The sequence below is a fragment of the Melopsittacus undulatus genome, chromosome 3, assembly GCF_012275295.1.
Source record: "Melopsittacus undulatus isolate bMelUnd1 chromosome 3, bMelUnd1.mat.Z, whole genome shotgun sequence".
NCBI classification, from domain to species: domain Eukaryota; kingdom Metazoa; phylum Chordata; class Aves; order Psittaciformes; family Psittaculidae; genus Melopsittacus; species Melopsittacus undulatus.
In genome coordinates this window covers 83,728,125-83,750,090 of record NC_047529.1, presented here as the reverse complement: position 1 = coordinate 83,750,090, position 21,966 = coordinate 83,728,125, and the positions used below count along the sequence as shown (strand labels likewise).

Genomic DNA, 21,966 nt, shown 5'->3' with positions numbered 1-21,966 from the left:
GAGTGTCACCAGGCAGTCTATTATCTGCTTAATCTAACTAGGCAGCAATTAGGCAAACTGTTATTGTTTCCACTCTATAGGCCCCAGGGATTCATGGGCAAAGATGTGGTTCTCCAGATAATAACAACGGTTAGAACTGGATCTTAGGTAGTGGAATGTGAAAAATTGCTTTTGAGATGATAGGTGATAGAAAAAACCAAACATCTAACAAATACCAACTGATGGTTAGAATGGAATGAAAATATTTCATATTCCCTTTCAAGAGAAAATACCACAAGAAATTACCTTTTTTACATTCAAATCCATATCCTCAAATTCAGACTATTCTCTGTTGTAGTGTTTCTTTAAATAAAATGTTTCAAAATAAAGTGTGTTGCATATCAGAAAATATAATATGACTTCTCAAGTGAGCTGTATGTTTGTTAGATGGAGAACACTCAGTATTGACATATCAAAATAAGTTGTCAAGATATCAAGCAGAAATCAGTCAGAACAAGAGGGTTTCAGTTACTGAAACAGAGTCATCTTCTCCCTCTTCACAGTTTAGCTCAGTCTTTCAAAGTGATCTTACAGTTATCCCACTGCTGGCAGAACCAAAGGATATTAATAGACTCATAGAATAGTTAGGGTTGGAAGGGACCTTAAGATCATTTGTTCCAACTGCCCTGCCATGGGTGGGAATGCCGCACCCTAGACCATGACATGGTCACACCATGACTTGGTGACACCCAAGTCTTTGTCCAAACTGGCCTTGAACACTGCCAGGGATATCGTTATGAAAAAAAAAAAAAAAAAAAAGCCACCTTGAATGAAAAAAGTTTGTTTCACCTGCCACAAATTCATTGTTCCAAGTCAGCCAAAACCCATGCTCCGTAAATACCTAGTCCCTAATACTGGGTTTCATCAACTCTGGATCTTCTCAGCTCCCTTTGGTCCAGTACAAGGACATACTTCCTAATCTACACCATGTACACTTGCAGTATTTCCCTTTGAAATATGGGTCACAGGAATTAATTTGGATCAAGAGCTAAAACAGTAAAATATCTCTAGAGTAATTAATAATAGATACTCTCAAAAGAAATGTTTCCTGAGGCTTAAAACAAATATATGAATTGAACGTGACACTGACATAAACAATTGTATTTAGATTTGTGTTACAGTAGTAACCTAAGGCAAAATCTAAACATTTACAGAAATAGCTTGAATTCTACCTTTTTTTCCTCAGAGAAAAAAGCTGCAGATCTAGCCCACCTCCTGCCTACGAAGTATAGTCTGCTATAAAACATTACTCACCCTAATTCCATATGAAATATACGCATTGTACAAATCAAAGATGTTGTTTGGTTTTCCAAGCTGCTATCTTTAAAAAGTTATCCTGGAATCTTCTAATTAAGCTTTTCTGTGCCTATAATCTACATTATCGTCACTAGTAATGATGTTTAATGTTCTGAAGCTTGTTCCTGGTTTTGATAAAGACATACAAGAAAGCAGAGATAAAATACATTCATCTGCTCTTTTAAAATAAAACTTTTATTAAGTGAAATCCAGTAATATGTTATTTCTGTTATCATCTGGATGTATAATTGCCCAAAGTGCAAATTTCATATCTTCTTTTGAAATATGTGGCTCTTGACATGATTGTAGAGAGAATAGTAGATAAGATGGGGCTCTGTTTTGTCAGCCCTCTCTTTGTTCCTAAACTAGCCACATACCCTCCAGCCAGCAAAAAGAATTGGAAAGGAACTTGTACATTTTAAGAATCAATCAATTTAAACCATACATCTAACTGTGGACAACAGTCAAGATCAAGCAAGAGTGGTTGAAAAAAGTTGTTATTTTGTGAGGGTATTTTGTTTGATTTAAGCAGCCCTTTCCATCCCTCTTATTCTCTCTTCCTCACCATCCCCTCAATGTGGCTGTAGCACAGCATTAAGCTGCAAACTGTATCAGGGAACTGATGCAAAGGTTAAAAGGAAACAAACTGAGAAGAGTAATAGATGGTCACAAAAAATGAAGGGCAGAGGAGGGCCTGCTTAAGCAAGCAAAATTGCCAGAAGAGATGTTTATTAAAACACAGCTTGATGGACAGTTGATTACGAGTTTCCAAGGTTGTGAGTTATTACACATACATCTGTTTCCCTTTGTAATTCTAGTTGTATAGGGCAAATCACTTCTGAGTTCCTCATTTACCTAATTTATTAATAATATATTTTAGGTTATTACCTTCTTAATGGTATGCAGTATTCTCAGTTGGAGAAGTTTTAGAGTGACAGCGTGTTTTGGATTTTGTATTAATGAAGGACATTATTGAGCTATTTAAATGGATCTTGTTAAAATGTTATGGGTAAAAAGCTGTATGGAAAAAATGAGACCTTTAATATAAACATAACGTTTTAAAGTTGAAATCTAATAACTGCTTTGTCTGAATATTAAAAGTGCAGTGTCCTTGCACTGACAAATCTCTTCTGCCTGATTACTGCTTCACTAAGAAAAAAACTGTGTTATTAAAAATTCCATTTAAAAAACAAAGCCAAAACATATTTTTGTTTTTTAAAACTGCAATGCATAAGACAGAAATGGTGGAGGGGGAAGCATTAGAAAGAGAATGGAATGAAACCACTTTAAAATATGAGAGCAGAGGAGAAGAAGTGTTAAAAGAGAGAGAAAGGGATAATAACAAGAGTATATAACAGCACTAAAATATCTTTAAATTATTCTTTTTCGATTAAAAGTGCATATACTAATTGCAAATGCAAACTGAATGTTTTGAACATTGCATAGATGCTGAGACAAATGCTTCTGAATTCTCTTTCTGTTCCTCCCAAATGTAATTGACAGTCCTCCTTGACATTTCAGGACAGGTATGTCCAATGTAACGATGCTGCAAAGAGTTTTCTTGAAGGAAATGCAAGCAACTTCTTTGTTTCTAGGCTGATGTTTGCACAGGGCTCATTTGTGACACTGAAGAACTAGGTGTGGATCTTCTGGACGTACTACCCCCAAACAGTTTTTGTTGCATGGTACTGTGGAAGGATCAGTAATGAAAGTCTTGAAAGCCCTTCATTAATTATAAACCATCCAAAGTCTCTGTAGCTTCTAGTTCTGATGCAATATTTTTGTTTCCTAGTCTATTAGGAAAACAGTGAGCAAAATGTGAATTCTATCTCTATTTATGATGGATAAACCTTTTATAAGATACTTATTCAGCCTACTTTTTTCTTAGACCCAAGGTCTGGTAAGACTGTCTAATGCTACTGATGCTGAGAAAGGAAGTTATTTATGTAATATGTGAGAACTCTTGGGGCAAAGTGGGTAGGAAATGGTCTGTTTTACTATTGAAGACTATAGCAGTCATGGGATCTTTCACAAGCTTTCTCTAATTCTGAAGTCAATAGTTAAATATCACCTTTGGAAAGAACAGGAAACTCATCATAGTGAGTGTGCATCTAAACCCAGATTGAGATTGAAAACTACATTAGGGACAAGAAATAAGTATCAATCTTCATTGGTAGCATCATCTTCACCATTTCTGTTTACAAAGATGCGTTGGAGTAGCTTGCTCGTGAACTCTCTGTGATTGTCAAATTTGACCCTAAATTGCTACAACGAAGAGTGTGTATCAGCATTATCTGTGTAAATGCCTGTTAAGTGTTGAATATTAGCACTTGGTTTAGTGTTCCCTCTGGAGTTTTTACTTAGTGCCAATAAACTAGACTCAGAGATGTTGGCTTTGGTCCACCATTTCCTTGCTAAATGCTTAGAATTTGTAGGTGTTGTGACCCTTTTGCCAATGCAAGTAATTCCAATTCCAGCAATTTACACTTGTCACTTTGCTTTAAACTACATTACTGCACACTGAAATTCTACACAAGATGGCTTGGATACCGTTGCATGCATACCAAACTGGAGATAGAGGGATTTTGTCCTTTATGTCATAACTAATTATTTATTGAGATTTTGCTTTTGTGTTGCAGAACTGTGACCTAGCCCAGCAGAGTATCGTTCATATTGTTCAGAGTCCAGAGAAGAACAGTCCAAACAAGGATGAGACAGGAGATAGCTGTGCTGGAGGTATTCTAAAAGCCTTGGAAAAAGAAACTGAAAGTCTAACTCGCATAGACCTCAGTACCAGCATCCTCCCATCACTCTCTTCAGGATTGGCTGTTATTCTGGATACTACAAAACCCAGTGTTTCTCTTCCCTCAGAAAAATCAGGTAAATTTCTGATTTGGTACATTTCAATATATAGACCTGAATATTTTTCTGTTTCTTTTGTAGAGTGAACAGTTCTAAACCACAGGGAAAAGAAAAAAAAAAGAAAAAAGAAAATAAACCAACCAATCAACCAAACCAGCATATTTTTTTTATATTTATACTATTATTTATAATAATTTATTTATTTTAATATTTTTATAAATTTTTAGAAGCTGTCAAAAACCCCAGAGGTCTGTGGGAAGGCAAAACATAGTCTCTGTAAAATTTCCATTACAGAAGTTTCCTTAACTAGAATGTTGAGCATCTAATGCCTTGCAGATTTGCTTAATTCTGAATCTGTTGTGATGTTTTCATACCCATACATTTTGTAAAAAAATATTTCTATACAATAGATTAATTATTTATAAAAACATAGGTGGCACAAATTATCATGATGATTCATACTACAAATTATTGCTGAGAAGTATATTCTTGTCATCATGAAAAATCATCTGAGACACAAGTTGTTACTGCAAATAGATTGTGCTGTAATATTTAAAATTGTTCATGAGAGAAAAGCTGAAGCCAGAAGGAAATTAAGAACTTTTTAGCTATTACATGAATCTTTTCAGAGTAACCCCCTCCTCACACAGTCAAGCTAATCCTTCCTGACAACTGTGTTTCTCCCCAGTAAAGAGACCTAATTCTCTGCAATACCAGATTCTGCTGTGAATTATCATATTAGTATATCAGATATATCTTTTTAGAAAGAACAGTACACAAATACCCTTTATATACAATACAGAAGTTCATACAAACATATAGGTTCAGAACACAGAGGACAATTTGTGAATATGACAGAGATAACTCTTGTGACTGATCTGACCATGGAAATCATCATGCTTAACAAAATGGCTACTAAAACCATTAAAGTAACTCATGCAGAAAATATACAATTTGTGGGAGGGTCACAGAAGTATTCCACAACTGACTTGATCAACCTCTTACTGCCAACTAATGATGAATGAGTACAGTTTAGGAACAAATTAGTACCCAGTTTAATGATGCACATCTCCCAATCTGAATGAATAATGAGTTAAGGGGGGTATATGCTGATTTAAATCTAGAGATGTTAAACTAAAGACAGGGTTTCAGGCTGGGCTTATTATTGAAACCAAGGCAGTGGTTTGACCTTTTTAATGCTACTCCTTGTCTATCTTTTCGCTACTGCATGGCCAGGTTGGATGGGGCAACCTGGTCTAGTGGAAGGTATCCCTGCACATGGTGGGGGGCTTGGAACTAAATGATCTTTAAGGTCCCATCCAACCCAAACCATTCTATGGTTCTATGATACATACAGGGCTTTAATTGTTGCAATTGACTTTACAAAATAGTTTACACATATGTAAGGCCTTTTAAAATTTGTCATGTGATATGTTTTTCCACAGACTACAAACTCTGTGAAGCCAAGTACATGATGAGAGGTGTCTTCTATTGCTGCAAATATTTTCATGGCAGAGTGACAGCTAGGAAGAAAATGTATTGAGAATATATGTGCATGAGTGTTATCCTTGATTAAGTTAAATGTATTTTTTATCATAACAAAAAAGGAAGACTCAATCTAATGACTGACAGTTCCACCTGGGATGATGTTAGTAACAAGTACTTTTTAAAGGCCTGTTATCTTTTCCTTGTCTCTTTTTGACTCTCACTATGAAAAGTTGTCGTTGTGTGTCTTCAGTCCCACCACTTTTGTTCAATATGGAGAATTTTGATGTCTTTGTTATTAGGGTTAGGGGCGGGTTATTTTGTAGTCAGAATTCACTGAGTTAAGGAGTAGTCTGGATTAAAAATAGTGCATCCTGAATACAAGAAAAAAAAAAAAGATAAATCCAGAGATCAGTTTTCCAGTAAACTTTACTGTGTAGTGTGGATTTTCTTTTGCACAGCTGAGTGGGAATGAGTGGCTGAAGGTTTTATATGCCACTACTGCTGCTTGAAATTATACTTGTCAAGCTATTGTCTTAGAAGGTGGATAATTGCTGTGGTGGTGAGGGTACAGTAGACACCTGTACAGTTGAAGCAAATATGATCTTTTTTTTTTTCCGTGTGTGAGAGGTTGCAAACAATGAGTAGAGGATAAATTTAAAGTTACAATTTAGAGTCAGAGTATTCCTTCATTATTGTTTAGTCTAACATGTTACACAGCTATTCCATAACTGTAGCAGTAAACATTTGATCTCTTTCTGAAGCCCAAGTTTTTCCTCTTTGTTACCAGAGGATGCTGCCCCTATGTTCCTGCCCTGCTTTTATTTTATTTGCCCTCCTTTGAATTCTGATGAAAAATGTTTGTTGTAACTTTTGTATCACAAAAGGTTTTACCAGGAGCTTTTGCAGCATTTGACTGCAAAAGTAGTATCATTGAAGTATTGACTTGAATGTTTGAAGGTCAAACTGTCGAATGTTACCAGACAATTCAGGAGACAGACAGCTTTTGACCCTTGCATAACAAAATCTGGAATATCATGCACCATTTTAATGTCTAAATTTGAAGAAAGCTGCTGAAAAAAACATGTTAGAAGTTGCAGGAGAAGAGTCACAAGGATTGTGGAAAAGTGCAGTTCATGATTGGCTTATGTATGTTGTTGTAATCTTGTGACGTTTATGGGAGTGGAGATCTTACAAACTGTTTCAGGATTTAAGCTTTCATTGTCTAGAAGCTGAAAGCCAACAAATATAAATATAACATACGGAGATTTTAATTTGCCAGGAAATCAACAACTGACATGTTATCCAGGCTTATAAGAATTATCTGTATTTGGCCATTTAAAAATAAATATAGGACATTTTTCTGAAACACTTGTCCAGCAAAAAAGGTTGGACTATGGCCTAGAAGTAGTGTAGACTATGCTAGGCAGGAGATCAGACTACAGAATCACATTGCTTCCCTCTTTAAACATATTTATCATAGAATAGTTACGGTTGGACAGGACCTTAAGATCATCTAGTTCCAACCCCCCTGCCATGGACAGGGAACCAAATATCAATGTCAAGCAAATTTGTGGTCTAAAAAAAAAAAGTGTAGTTAGACAGTAGTTTGATGGCATTTGTTTTCTGTAAGCTAATAATAATGTTTTTTTTAGTGTATTTAATTCCTAGTTTAATCCATTATCAGATGTTTTATTTTTTTATCTGAATTGATTAGATGTGGTCATGATTACCTTAGGTCTTTTTCTTTACAACGTTTAAAATATGTTTTTCTGGTGAGTTCCCTAGACTATCCTGATGTTCTTCAGCTAGCCTTTTAGAAATGCTTGTGTACAAATTGCTTCTGTCTTGTTATCTTTCCATGTTTTTCTTTTCTTAGAAGAGGAAATAAGGTACTGGTATATATTGACTTAGGTGTGTCAAGCTATAAATTCTAGCAAAAAGAGGGATTGACTCTTTTTTACCTAGTTAGGAAATGCTCTACTGAAACTTAATATATGTTAAAACCTCCTGTCCTTACAAATGGCACAACTATGAATTAGGCAAGGTAAAATTGTCATTACTGAAACCTCAGTGCTTAAAAGCATAAAGTGATAAGCTGGTTCCCAGTCTATATTTGATATATGAAAGACACAGGCAAAAACTTTTAGAAGGAAAAGCCACAATTTAAGGTTTGGGTACTCAAAACTGTTCATACTTCCAAGAGAAGCTCTAATGAATTAAAAAAATCCAGCAAATCAGTTTAATTGGGGATATTGCAGACACTGTACAAACACTTTTTGAAAAGTGTTTTGTTGACTGTGTGTTTAAATTCCTGTGCTCTGTAATTGATATTACATTTTATTATTATTCTTTTAATGAAAAAGCCTAAAAGGATCAGACTTTTTGTGTCAGGTACGTTTGAAGTAAATGAGTAGTCTAAACTCTTGAAGTATTTCAAAATCATTTCACAGTTTTGTAAAACATAAAATGTCAAATTAATTACAGATCGTGCAATGGTATGGTTTGCATCTCTACCTCCCCATTTTTATGTGGTGTATTATGCTCAGTATCCCTACCCAGTACCAAGCTGAGCAGAACTGCAGGTTTTTTTCATCACTTTTTTGAGACTGCCATCAAAACGTGAACACTGATTGATCAAAAATGTCCTGAAGCACTGCAAGAACATCTCTGCTGTTACTCTGAGACATGAAGCTCTGTAAGTGTTCAGCAACTGCACCAGGCATATCTAAGACAATAATGAAGTTATTTTTCTCATCACCTAATATTCCTTTGCTACATCACAAAATTAATTATCTAAGAATTTACTATTTCCTTAGAAAAGATTCTTAAAATTTCTCTGCTATCATTTGGGTTCATGTTTACATGGGAAATGGATCAGTAAAAGGCTTTGTTTCCCTTGGTATCTATACAAATAATTTGTGGATTAATTCCCCTGTGACAGAAGTGCATGAGGGAGCACTGCACACCATCCAGGGATTTCAGGGCTTTTTCAGAATGTGGGTCATTTTTTGATTCTCCAGACATAAAGGAAAATATCCCTTAGAACCAGTTCTCCTTCCCTGAAAATGTTTCTTTCCTGAAGAATCAATAGGTGATGCTGCAAGTAAGATGCTTATGAGTTTGAGGACAGCTATGCTTTTGTTCCTGTTTAGCTGTGGTATCTTCATCTTGGATTGACCGAATGTTGACTAGACTGGGAGTTGGGCTCAATGATCCCTTCCAACTTGAATATTTTATGATTCTATTCTGTAAATTAATTAATTAAATGCACTTTAGGTCCACAATATTGTAAATCAGTAGTCTAAGAGGGGAAACGGGAGAGGGAAATCAATATTCTGTGCAATTTGCATTTAGTATTTAGGACATTTTTCTGGAGTTATCAACATTTTGTTCTAAAACCAACTGATCAGAGTACTTATACTGACCTTTCTTAAATGTCTTGAAATATTAGTACATGATTTAATGGTGGCTGCATTGTTCTTATAGTAGTTCTTTTTTGACAGACATTTATCTGAATAAGATTCAGACTGCTGTACAAGGAAAAGTGATAAATTTCTTAATATGCAACCAATGTATTGTTTGAGAGGACACGTTCAAATGTCAAGCTAGATTACTATGGTATTTTCAGATTTCATGCACTGACAATTTACTTTTCTATTAGGATTAAACCACTTTTAATTTAAATGAAAATGCGTTATGTACCATGCTGTGATTTAGTCTACATCTGATTCAGATTTTTTATAATGCATTATTTTACAGCCTTTAAAATATGAAATGCAATATCAATTTGAGAATCAGTCTGCATCCAGAAAAGGGAAGGTACTAATTTAGCTTTTTTAGAAAAGCAGAATAAAGTAACAACTCAGCAATAATATACTAGTCCTGATTTTGGCAAATACTTTTTAGGAAGCATGGCTGCATTTGTCTTCATTGCTCACTGTATAAATTTGCTGTATGGAAAATTGTGTTTTAAACTATAAAATAAAACTTCTTCAAAAATTTCTGAAACGAAATAAAACCCCTGCAGTAACAGCTTTCTGTGCAAATGTTTAGCTCCTGCACATTGCTAATCATTTTCACTATGCATTGATTACCTACATACACAAAACTGTTAGACAAAACTGTTAGAGCTTTTAACCTAAATTTGCTGTGAGTGCTCGATACCACAGAGCTGTAGCCGTGTTGCTTGCGCTGATGCATTGTAGTGACAGAAATTGTGTTGATCAGGCCTTAGAGTTCTTTGACAAGAGAAACTGGTACAGAACCAGACTTGTCCTCTTTCTTCTTCATTTTCCCTTTTCTTGCTTGGTATTTTCATACTACCTGCCCCATCCCAAAAGGGGATCATCATGTCCAACAGTTAACCTAGCATTTCCAGTCCACCCTAACTGCCACATCTATATGTCTTTAAATACCTCCAGGGAGGTATTAAAATACCACTTCTCTTGGCAGCCTGTTCATATCAGTATATGTTAAATTATCCCTCTGGATTAGTTGCCTTAGTTTCATATGTTATGGATGTTTAGAGGTAAGGGAAGGCGTGTCAACAATGCTTCCCGTTAGAAGTGATTCGTAGTATGAGTGTATTTCTGAAACAATGCTCTATTTTTCGATGCACTCCAAAAAAAAGACTTTTTCTGGATACAAGTCACATTTCAGTCACAAAAAAGCTATTATACAAGATAAAAACAATTGCCTATCTAAGTCCAGTTCTCTTTTTTATTACTTAACTGGTTTGTATCCAGTATTTCAAAAGAAAGAAAACACTCTTATTATATAATGTTATATTTAGTGAAGTATTCATTTTTGCAAGTAATCACCTCTGTCTCGTTATCCTTCCTGTCTGCTGTATGGGCAGGTTGAAAAGAATGATAATGGCATTCTTTGATCTGACCTTCACTGAAATACCACTTGCTAAACAATCTCCAGTGACAATTAAAGGGTTAATTGGGAATCAGGGGGAGAATTTTTAGCCCAGCAGTTAACTATTGCTAATTTTTTTTTTTTAAGAAAAATATTCTGGTTATTCTGTTTCCAGTAGGGTTATGAAACTTTGTCATTACAAAGTCCTTGGAAGTTTGCTTTTATGTATATTGTATCTTCTGTTAGGGTTATTAACCCTTGACAACTCACTGCTGCAATACTTCTAAGTTCTATATATAAAAATTGATATCCCCTCTTCACCTTCCAGCAACAGCAAAAAGTGATTTTATAGGACATTAGCATAATGGAACAACAATAAAATGATAAATTGAGCCCATTTCAGAAAACAGAACGCGCACTTGGTAATTTATTGCAGTCAGTGCCATGCTGAAGACCTCATTTGTATCATATGCTTTTAACACTGATGAGAATAGTGCCATTTCCCCACACCTTCCTGTCTGTGAAATTCATTTAAGAGGAGAAATGTTCCTTTCTAATAAAGCCAAAAGCACTTCTGGGAATGCTTATCTTTACATGACATAATTATCTCTCATGAATGTTTCTAATTTATTTTTTTAAAGGCCCTTTTCATGTTAATTGAAGTCAGGAACATTTGCTAGCTCCTCTGTATCAAGGGGTGGGGTGGGAGCACTATTGTGTCCTTGGAATATATTTTGATTGTTTATGGGTGACAGCATGGATGGATTTTCTTCTGCAAATGCATTGCTCTCGTCTTTATGACACCAGCTGAAGGTGGCATTTGTAGGTGGAAAATGTTCTGTTTTGGTTAAACAAAACTATACATGCTATGTCTTGCAAAATAATTGTTGGCATGAATTAATTACTGATGCCACTGGGGAAAAAAGGAAAGTACCACTTAGGAAAGTTCCCTTAGGTGTAAAGGCACAACAATAGGGGGATTTGGTGATTATTTTTTAACAGCAAGAGTCCAATTATGAGGCACAAGTAAGAAGAAAGCTTGTTTAACGTTCATCAGAAAAACAGTAGTTGTTGCGACTATGCAGCTTAGTGCTTGCAATGTATGGTTTATGCTATGGGCTGTTAGCACTTAAAATGACATGAGACATTCTCTCAAGTCACATGCTTGAGATTCATTAATGTCATTGGGAGTTCTGTACACACAGCAAGGACATTGGGAGAACAGATCTATTAGAAAAGCTTGATCTACAAAAAGTAATTACATGGAACAGATAGTTCAATAAATTCAGTTCACACTAGAAAATAAAACATAGTCATACAAAACATATCCTGCTCTCTCTTTATAAAGTCAAGTAGCTTCAATGGGACTAAACTTTAACTTCTATGGAAAAAAAAAACGTTTGTTGCATTTGGCATGGGAAGACAAATTTTTGGGTTTGTTTTTTTTTCCTTTTTTAAGAAAAAAATGGTTGTGATAGGAAAACGGAGAGTTAATTTAATTCAAAAGATCTAATTCAAATTCACAGAAAACCAGAATTGAAGTGAGTGCATGCTCTTCTGTGTCAAAAGTCTTTAGAATTTTGCAATTAGCTTTGTTTCGGTGAAGGTTTCACATTTTCACTGCTACCTGGGTTACTATTGTTAGAGATGCCAAGTTAGTGCCCTTTATGTCCATTCAGGTTTCCCTTCAGAGACTGCCAGCAAGGGTTGCAGTTTTGCTCATCTTTTGTGCCTCAGTTGTTTTTTGTTGTCCTTTTGTTTCCTTTTCTCTTTTAGAGAATACATTGGAACCAAGATTCTGCATCAGCTTTAGAGGATTTAAAAAATCCCTCAGTGTAGTGTTTATTTCCCATGCTCTGAGGTACACTGAACCTTATGCTTAAAACTCACTCATTGTTACATGTTCTTCATGAGACAGCACTACCGACATTATGCCCAGCAACAAAGATTTTATCCAGTTGGAACAAAATGAAGATCCATGCTGTGCAAACAACCATTGTCCTTTCTAATTATTAAATATTTGCTACAAGGTTCTGTAATGTTGATACTCTGTGGATCTATTGGCACTGGGCAGAAAGCTGGACTTTGGTGGGATTACAGCATTTGTGATCAAACTGAAAGGAAAAGAAATGAAGAAATCTCTTCCTTGATCTGCTTTTCATTTATGAGACAGAATGGTAAAGTGGACTGCAAATGAAACTGTCTGGAATATTTCTGAGCTGGATTAGGCGTGCTGTGGCACCATTTTTTGTACACCTACTATGTCAGAATTATAGTTTCCTTAGTGAGGCATCCTGGGTCTGGAAATCCCTATTTAATGGTTAACATTAAGATTCAAAACTAGCATTTTTGCATTCTAGTTAAAAAAGAAAACAAGCCAAAACAAAACAGGAATCTTTTTATTCACTAGTACACCTGAAAATGTACCTTATCTGTACTTCTGGCATCTATTTTGGTATTCTGTCTTAGGTTTTTGACCTTAAGAACATGTCAGATTTTGATTTGGTAGTTACATCCAACTGCTGCTGTAACTGGTATTTGCAGATGAATGCTTCAGATTTAGTATTGTCAGTCTATCTACCTGAAATAATTTGTGCATTTCTGAAGTAGAATATCTGTAACTTACTTTCCACTTAAAATGCAAGCCCATCTTGTAATACTTTTTTTCTTTAATATGTATATATATTCATATATTTTAACTACCCTTCTATCCAGCAAAACAAAGATTGAAAAAACAAAGGTGGCAGCTACATCCTGCTGCGAAGTGTCCCAGAGGACTCTGAAAGCCAACACATCTGCTGAGCACCAACACTCTCTTTCTGAGCTACTGTGATGCCTACTGGTGCCACAGTCAATTTTGTGGGTCTTGGTACTTACCTGTGAAAAGACAGACACAGAGAAAAAGAAATATTTGGGAACAGGGACTTGAAGTGGAGAGGAGGTGGAACACCAGGATATCATGCTCCTTGTTCAGCCTGTTCACCATGTACTGTTCAGTTTCATGGGACACTGCAGACCTTGCCAAGGATTTAATGATGAATGCTGGTGTCCTGGTTTCCAGTACTGGCTGACATTATTTTATTGCATATTTGCTGTGAAGATATAACAAACATGTAATAATGATCAAAAGTTCACTTGAGCAACCAAAGTACCGGGAACCCCCATCCCTCTTTTTGTTCACCACAATTTTCTTTTTAGTTTTGTCACACAAGAAAAACTCAATCCATATGTATCCTGGGTTCAGCAGCAGCAGCCATTTTTCTCCTTATTAGTAGCTGGTGCAGTGCTGTGTTTTTTGACTCTCAGCCTGGGAGCAGCACTGATAACACAGATGTTTTTAGTTGCTGCTCAGTAATGTTTACTCTGACCAAGGACTTTGTGAGTCTCATGCTCTGCCAGGAAGGAGGGGAAGCAGGGAGGAAGCAGAGACAGGACACCTGACACAAGTAGCCAAAGAGGTATTCCATACCATAGCACATCATGCCCAGTATATAAAATGGGGGCAATTACCCAAAAGGGCTAGATCACTGCTTGGGTCTGGCTGAGTATTGGTCAGCGGGTGGTGAGCGGTTGTATTCTCTTCTCTTGTTATTTCCCTTACCGTTATTTTTATTGGTGGTAGCAGTAGTGGTCTGTGTTATACGTCAGTTACTGGACTGTTCTTGTCTTGACCCATGGGCATTACATTCTTTTAATTCTCCTCCCTATCCCTCTGGGAGAGGGGGAGAAAGGGGGATGGGAGTGAGCTAGCGGCTGCATGATTCTGGGTTGCCAGCTGAGCTTAAACCATGACAATATGACTGGAAAAAAAAACTCTACTGGTGACAATCAGTTGGTTTCTTATTTAAAGTTATACCACTTGGCAACTGAGTTTTTATCAATTACAACTTTTCTCAGCCTCCAGAAATTATTTCTTAATTAGCTGAATCATAACTTCAATAATGTTTTAAACAAAGTCTGAACTGTAGATACGGCCAGAATGAATTGAGCCCTGAGACCTGGAACCTCAGAGTTCTGCTAGCCCTGTTAGTTCTGTTAGTTAGCATTAACTAACAGAATTCCCCATGTGCAGGTTAGCTGAGAAGCAGCAAGATTTATTGTGTTAAAGTTAATTGCACAGAAAATAGAATCATAGTAATCCTCACTGACGTATTTACATGTACAGACTACTAAGCATCTACATCTGTTATTTGATAATGGAAAAAATAGTCATCTTTGAAACAGTGATTAGACTAATCCTACCCTTGCAACTTCCACAATTCCCTCAACACATGTAAAAGTTCCCTATAGTGCTACTTGCCATCTAGTGAGCTGTCTTGCTTTGTCAAGATACATGATTCCACCTATGGAATCTTTGAGCTTCAGCTCATAACCATTCCACACTGGAATTTGAGGAAGCCCTTCACGGGTTCTCCATCCAGGAAACCTTCTGGCTTCATCTATCATCTTCATAAACAACAAAACTCACACTTTATTTTCCAGAAGGAATACAATAGCTAATCCATCAAAAGGAATTAAGCTAATGTTACTTAAAATAACTCCAGATGAAGTTCCTAAGATTATAACTAGATATGTCACTATAACTCTTTGATTTCCCCTTTCCCCATAAAGCAGACCCATGAACAAAGCAGTAATATGTAGGTCCTGTAGGACTATCAATAGATATACCAGATGTTTCATTTATAAATATGTTCCCTGATTCATCAGTTATTTTATATTTTTGATACTATATGTACAGTATCTTTAAATGTGGTATTTGTATTAAATGTTCATTGCATTTTAGAGACTAAAGTACATAGCAATTAATTTAAACTGAGTCTTACTATGATCCTTCAACCTGTCAGTTTAGGAAATCACTCTCTGCCCCACATTAGCGTTTCTATCCCATGAACTGTTGAGACTCCATTCTGCCACACTAGTTACAGAACAGAGCTTTAGCAGCTGGTTGCTGCTTTACAGCCGATTAGTGTGATGCTGAGCCAGTGGCTGACAGCTTAACTCTCAGTTGTTCCTATAGTGTCTCACCAATCAATTAATCCAATTGATTTTGGAGAATAGTTCTGTTGAAGTTAAACAGAAATGCTTAAAGACTATTTTGTACCTTCAACTTGAGAAGTACTTCATACCTCTTAATCTCTTCAGAGGCCTGTCCTCTTTCTCCCATCTCACATGAACTTAAGAAAGCTTTTTTTTTTTTTTTTTTTTTTTTTTTTATTTGTCATACAATTCTTTTGACATTTTCACAGTTGTATGTGCCGGGGGAATCTCCTTTCTAGTGCTGAATTCCCAAGTCATACTGTAAGTGAGAAGACATTTCTGAAACCTCTAAAGAGACATGATTTCATGTAGATGCCTCCACTTCCTTCCTCAGTAGCCATTGATTTCTAGGTGATTCTCATGTGCTATGCAATGAAGGATCCAAATAGTCTGTGAAACTATGAAAAGATTTGTATCTACATCTCCAGTACTTATCCTAGATTCCTGATCTGTTATGTATCTGTGCAGGAGGTGATCAACCCCGCAGTTGTGTCATGTTTATAGTATATTTTTAAGCCATTCAGTCAGAGAAAGAGATTTCATTACCTGGACACTAGGGGACTACAGGAGAATAGGACAAATTCAAATTCTTGCTAAATGATAGATGGGGAGTTTGAGTTATTTTGAGATTTTCAGATCTCAGGGAGATCTCTAATCTGTCAGTACAATTTTTATAGCTAGCAAAAGTGCTTTTACAGATGCTAATTTTTTAAAGTGGAAAGGTGTTTATGAGAAGTAACCTGTGTTGAAGTTAATTTCCATTGTCTTTATTACAGTATTTGTGTTGAAGCATATAATTGCTAATGTGAACTTTCTCTGGGGCCACTCCCAAATAAAGTTCTTTTGTTATGCTGGAATGTTCTAAGGTTTGATGCCAAGGTATAATCTTGCCTTACCTTATTTCCCTTAGTCTAAAAAAAATTGATTTCTATTTTGTGGAAGTGAGATGATAGCATTCAAACTCGGAGCTCCTTGCCAGTGCAGCTATCCATATAGTACCTATATAGAGTGACATACTTAGCTTTTCACCATTTTGTTGTAAATACGGAATACCATTATTCTTACTAAATGTATATACAGTTAGGAATGAGATGAATGATTAAGATGAAAGCATTACTTCTTCAAAGACCTCATCAACGGCAGGTAAATGTGTAATACTGTTTATCATGTTCTCTGGTCAAACCCTCAGACTGCTGTCATCTAGTATGCAGCAGGCCACATGAAATGACAAACACTTTTTTACATTTTTAATCACTCTGTTGCAGCATCCTTATTGAAAATTGCCAGTACTTCTGTTCTCTGTCAGTTCTGTCTTTTGTTGCTCATCTTTGATATAATGCAGCTGTTCAGCCTCATATGTCCTGTCAGGGAGAATATTCCTTTCCCTCATCATTCTTCCTTTATTGTGTGCCTTTTTTTGGAGTTAAAACATAAGTGATATCTTCATTGTTAATTTTCTCTACTTTTTTTATATTTCTTTGATCAAGTCTCTGGCTCTCATCTCCAACACTCAGCTACTTTGCTTATGCAAAATACTTCTTTGATAGTATGTCTGTTACTCTGTCATCCTGTTCAAAATCAGCAAATGACAGTGCTGCTGCCTGATTCTTCTTCTATATTATGAAAGGAGCTGTTTGAGTAGCAACTTCCTATGTTTATTGTACTGCTACTACTACTGTTCCCAATTGTTTAATTTATCTGTAGCAATCTGTAAAATTTTCCACCTGTTGTCCCTGGCAGCATCTCTTCACATGTAAGACTTTAATATTTTAATTTTGCTCGGTTAATATAATAATTTAAAAATGCTTGCCCTTGCAATTTTTTACCTACGCAACGTTGTTTACTCACTAAGGTTTAGTTCTGTGTCTTTCTTTCCCCTTTTCCTGCTGCTTCCATTTCCCTAGTGTTTCCTTGTTTTAATTTAAAAATAGCAGAAAATGAGGCAGAACAGAATATACAGCTGAATTAATTTATTGCAGATATGAGAAGGCATCTACATAACTAGTGAATATCAGGATGTAACTGTCATGGAGTTGATCTGCCAGTGGTCTATATTAGCTGACTCCTTGGCAGAGCATCATTTACATTTTCCTACCTGTGTGCGGTCTGATGTGCAACTCTGAACAAGAAATGGCTTTCCAAGTCTTCCCAGAGGTAGCAGTTATTCCAAAGTTTTTTCTCATTTCCTCTGTGTGTAGACATAGGGCAGTGGAATCATCAATTCATATAAATGTATAAAACTTAAAGTGTTAAATACCGTATTTTCTAACAGTTGTTAAAGCATATTACATTTTGCTTTTACAGTTACAGTGCTTTTGAACCTGAAAAAGTTCACGAGGAACGCTAAGTTGCTGCAAAATTACTAATGTTCTGTACGCTCAACCATCAGAATTGTCCATTACTACCATGTGATTTGGTATATGTTTCTGTACATCAGGTAGAATCTCTTTGAAAGTGTCTTTGAGTATAAAAAAAGTTAATAAAATAATAGCATTTCTTTATAAAAGTAAAACAAAAAAATAAAAATAGCTGGAAAGATCTTACTCTTTTGAATGCACAAGGGATTAGAACTAAGAAAAAGACTGAAAGCATTAGCAAAAGAACTGAAAATAAAGCACACTTTTATAAACAACATAGGTGTACAAGTTAAGTTATGATCATTTTGTAATAGATTAAGACAATACTTTAAAGATTATTACTGTTGGAAAAACACTCTTAATAAGATTAAGGTGCAGGGCAGGACACAAACAGTTTTTAAAGCTTAAGATAACAACTTGAAATTCAAAAACAGGCAAGGAGGTTCAAAGAAAATACATGAAGACTTACAATCTAGTTCAAACTGATCTAGTTCAAACTGTTGTCCTTTAAGCACTAAAGCATCTGCTACAACAGAGCTAAATATCTCAGTATTTGTAGATTCTTATAGAGAAAACCAAGAGCATAAATATATATCCTTTAAAAGAAAATTTTGAAAGTAATTTAGTAAAGACTTGTGGGTAAGGATCTTTTCATGAGCAGGAATGCCTCCCACCGGGGGCATGGTCTGGGGTAGCCAAGAAGCAGGACTGTCCCGTGTGTTCACCATTGCAGCCTGGAGGTCAAAATAGGCTGGACCACTGCATCTGTAACTACAGATCCACACTACAGTCTTTCTGAGGGCACACATCAGCACAATGAAATATAGTATCAGATTACTTCTGTTGCTTTCTCACGTGAAAAATGGCAGTGGCTATACCAGCTCAGATCAAAGATTCATTTAGCGTAGTATCCTATTTGCAGTCCATAGCTTCTGTCAGTAGCTTGTATAAATCAGTCTTGTAATGATATTTTCCAGGCTGCTGTCCTATTCCTGGTCACTTTCTCTATGCATCTTATGATTTGGTAGACCTCTGTGATACTCTCTTTTAAATGTTGATTTTCTTTTTTTTTTTTTTGTATGTTGAAGTGTTTCTGACATGGGTGCTATTGATTATCCATTCTCTCTTTCTTTGTATGTTTTCAGTTCTACCATATTCTGCTCTGAGATGGAAGGGTAGAATTGCACCTGCTATTGAAAATTAAGCACACCATGGATTTTTATAGCATTTGTACAGCACTGTTTTCTGTGGGGGGGGTTTGTTCTATTCATCTGTTAATAATTCTTAGCATTCAATTTATTTTTGTGATTGCTACTGAGCATTGAGTTGACATTTTCATAGAACTATCTAATATAACCCCAAGATCTTGTTTCCGTGTGGTAATAACTAGTCAAGACCATCACCGTTCATGTAAAATTATTTTCCCCATGTACATTACCTTACATTTATCTACAATGAATTTCATTTTTCGTTTTATTAGTAGTCACTCAGCATCCTGCAGTCTTCAATGTTTTTTCCAGTTGGCCTTCATTTTCACTTCCCTAAATAAAATCATATCACCAGCCAACTTTGTTATTTCACTGTTCATTTCTCTTCTTCTGACAGTGAATACTCAAGTCCTAGCACAATTTCGTTTTGGGACTGCACTGAGAAAACTGATCATTTATTTGTGACCTTTGTTTCCTGTGTTTTAACCAGTTACTTGTACACAAGGGAAATTTCCTTTTTATTCAGTAACAATGTAATTTCTATTAAGAAACTGCTGGAGAGCTTTTTTAATGTTTTAGTACATGGAATAATTAAATTATCTTCCATAAACCTTGCCATCTCATTACTTATTCCTTGGGTGCTCTAAAAAATCAACTTTTCCAGAATGTTTTGTAATAGGGTAGCAAAGCTAACAGTAATACTGTTGTTGCTGTTTGTTACCAGCCTGGTAGCTTACCTGTATCTGGATGGCAGTATTTGAGTAGAACTGGTGTATTTGGACACTAGAAGCAATAGAGAGCTAACACAAAGAATAAGCTCAGTAGGAAGAACCATTATTTTGGCTGAGGGTAGGCTGTTACTTGAACTTTCAGTCAAAAGAAACATATCTAATTAGATACTGTGATTGCGCACTAACACTAGGAATGCAATTTCAATCTAACCAAGAAAGCAAAATTTAATTTTACATTCTGTATTGTCAAAAAGGTGGCTGCCTAAATTGTGCATGATCCCCTATATAAATGAACCTTTGTGAAATGTCTTATATTGGAAATTATAAATAAACTGGTATGATTTCATCTTCAATTTGCAAATGAAGGCATCCATTCTATAAACTTAAACATAATTTCTTTTAATTCTTTTCCTAAATTCAGTGGTTCATTCTCCATTAAGGAGCTGATGATTTCCTGATATTTTACCATTTCCATGATCTGTCACTACTTCATTTTGTGTTGTACACAACACAGGTATCATGTGGTATATCACATGCTTGGTGTGAAGGCACCAAAGGCTCTGCAACTTCTTCAACTTCACTCCCTCTTTTGAAGTTTAACTGGTTGTGTCAAAGGCAGGCTGTGAAATGGGGCAGTTCTGTAACCTTGGATCAGACTTCTGTGAGAAGAGCTGTATGAGAAAGAGCTGCAGGAAGCCTTGACAGAAGTCACCATCTCACCCATCCTTGATTGGTTCATTGACTTGGGAGCTGCTTTTAAGTTCAAGTCCTTACCTTTGTTCTGTCTCTGGGTCATGTTTTTGGGTATGCTGTGTCTGGTTGTATAACTTCTTGAACCTGACCTTGACTTGGCAACTTGATTTCCTGGCCTGACCTGGGACCAGTGTCATCCTTACGAATTGCTTGGTGACCACTGGTCTGTGGGTTACCATCGCTATACCTACCCTGCTCACCTTACTCAGGTGCGGTGGGTCTGAGCCCCTCTTGGTCAGACCATGGGTGCTGTTTCCTGTAACATCCCCATTGACTTTTTGCTTTCCTGTCCTTCCCCTGCTGTTCTGTGCTCTGGTACCAGAGTACTCAAGATTTCTCGGTATTGAGCTGTCCAGTCGTGTCTATTTCCCAAGGCATGCTGCTTTTCACACAGAAATCTCAAGCAAGTGTTCACATTCTCCAATTCCACTAGGTTAGATAGATCAGAGCCATGCTGGAGCTGATCAGTACAACTGACTTTTAATTTGTAAACATTTCTTAGATTGTTTGCTGAAGTAGTGCTCAACTGGACCTGCTGCTCTTCCGGAAGCCTATGCTGCAGGATCTTTGCCACCCAAGCTTGGTTTTTGGGAGCAGCTTTTCTTCCCCTTATGTGTTTAGGCTTAAACGCAGATGTCCCTGCCTTCAGCTACAAATAAGCCAGTTCCAGCCAGCTGTTATTACTGCAGGTCACATTCAGTTCCTTTAATGGGGCAAAAAGCAGCCCATGGTGGGATTTTGCTGGGGATGTTGTGTTTAGTGTCTAGTGGTTTCCCTATGCACAAGGAGTACATATTCAGGGAGACCTTTTGCTATCCCTAACCTTGAACTCTGATGCTGTACAACATATCACTGTCTCCCATGTATCACTTGCTAAGCTTTCAGCAGTCTCATTAAATTATCTTTTTTCCTTTTTTTTTTTTTTCCTCTCTATGTTTTGCTGCCTGGCAGAATCATCACAATTGTTTTTAGCTCTTTTTTGCCGACTTCACTCCTTATTGTTAATATGAACTATGCTAGCTTGAATGTTTTTCTCCTTTGTCTGAAAATCAGAGAGCAAACCAAAGGAGAGAAGAGTATATTGTGAGAATTCAGAAAAGGGTGAAGTTTATGTAGAGGTCAGGAGAGGGAACATGAAGGGGGAAAGGTAATTACAGAAGTTAGCTGGGTAGCAAGATAATGAAGGGAGAATTTGGGTGAAATAAGAAAGCATGTGAATGTTAATGATGCTAGAGCTCAGAAAAAGGAAACAGAAGATTCTTTCATGATAAATCTTGAAAGAGAAAGCCTAATAAACATTGTTCCTACTCCATTCCAAATTAAAGACATTTA

The 21,966-nt window shown here is 36.3% G+C and overlaps 1 protein-coding gene across 1 annotated transcript in view; it reads left to right on the top strand.

Annotated features, from left to right (window-relative positions):
- The first annotated feature begins 3,721 nt into the window (after nt 1-3,721).
- PRKN (parkin RBR E3 ubiquitin protein ligase) overlaps nt 3,722-21,966 on the top strand; it is a 491,539-nt gene continuing 473,294 nt past the window's right edge. Inside the window, exons 1-2 of the mRNA XM_031049876.2 lie at nt 3,722-3,796; nt 3,975-4,215. Coding sequence (XP_030905736.2) covers nt 3,722-3,796; nt 3,975-4,215 — 316 coding nt within the window. The remainder of the gene's footprint in view (nt 3,797-3,974; nt 4,216-21,966) is intronic.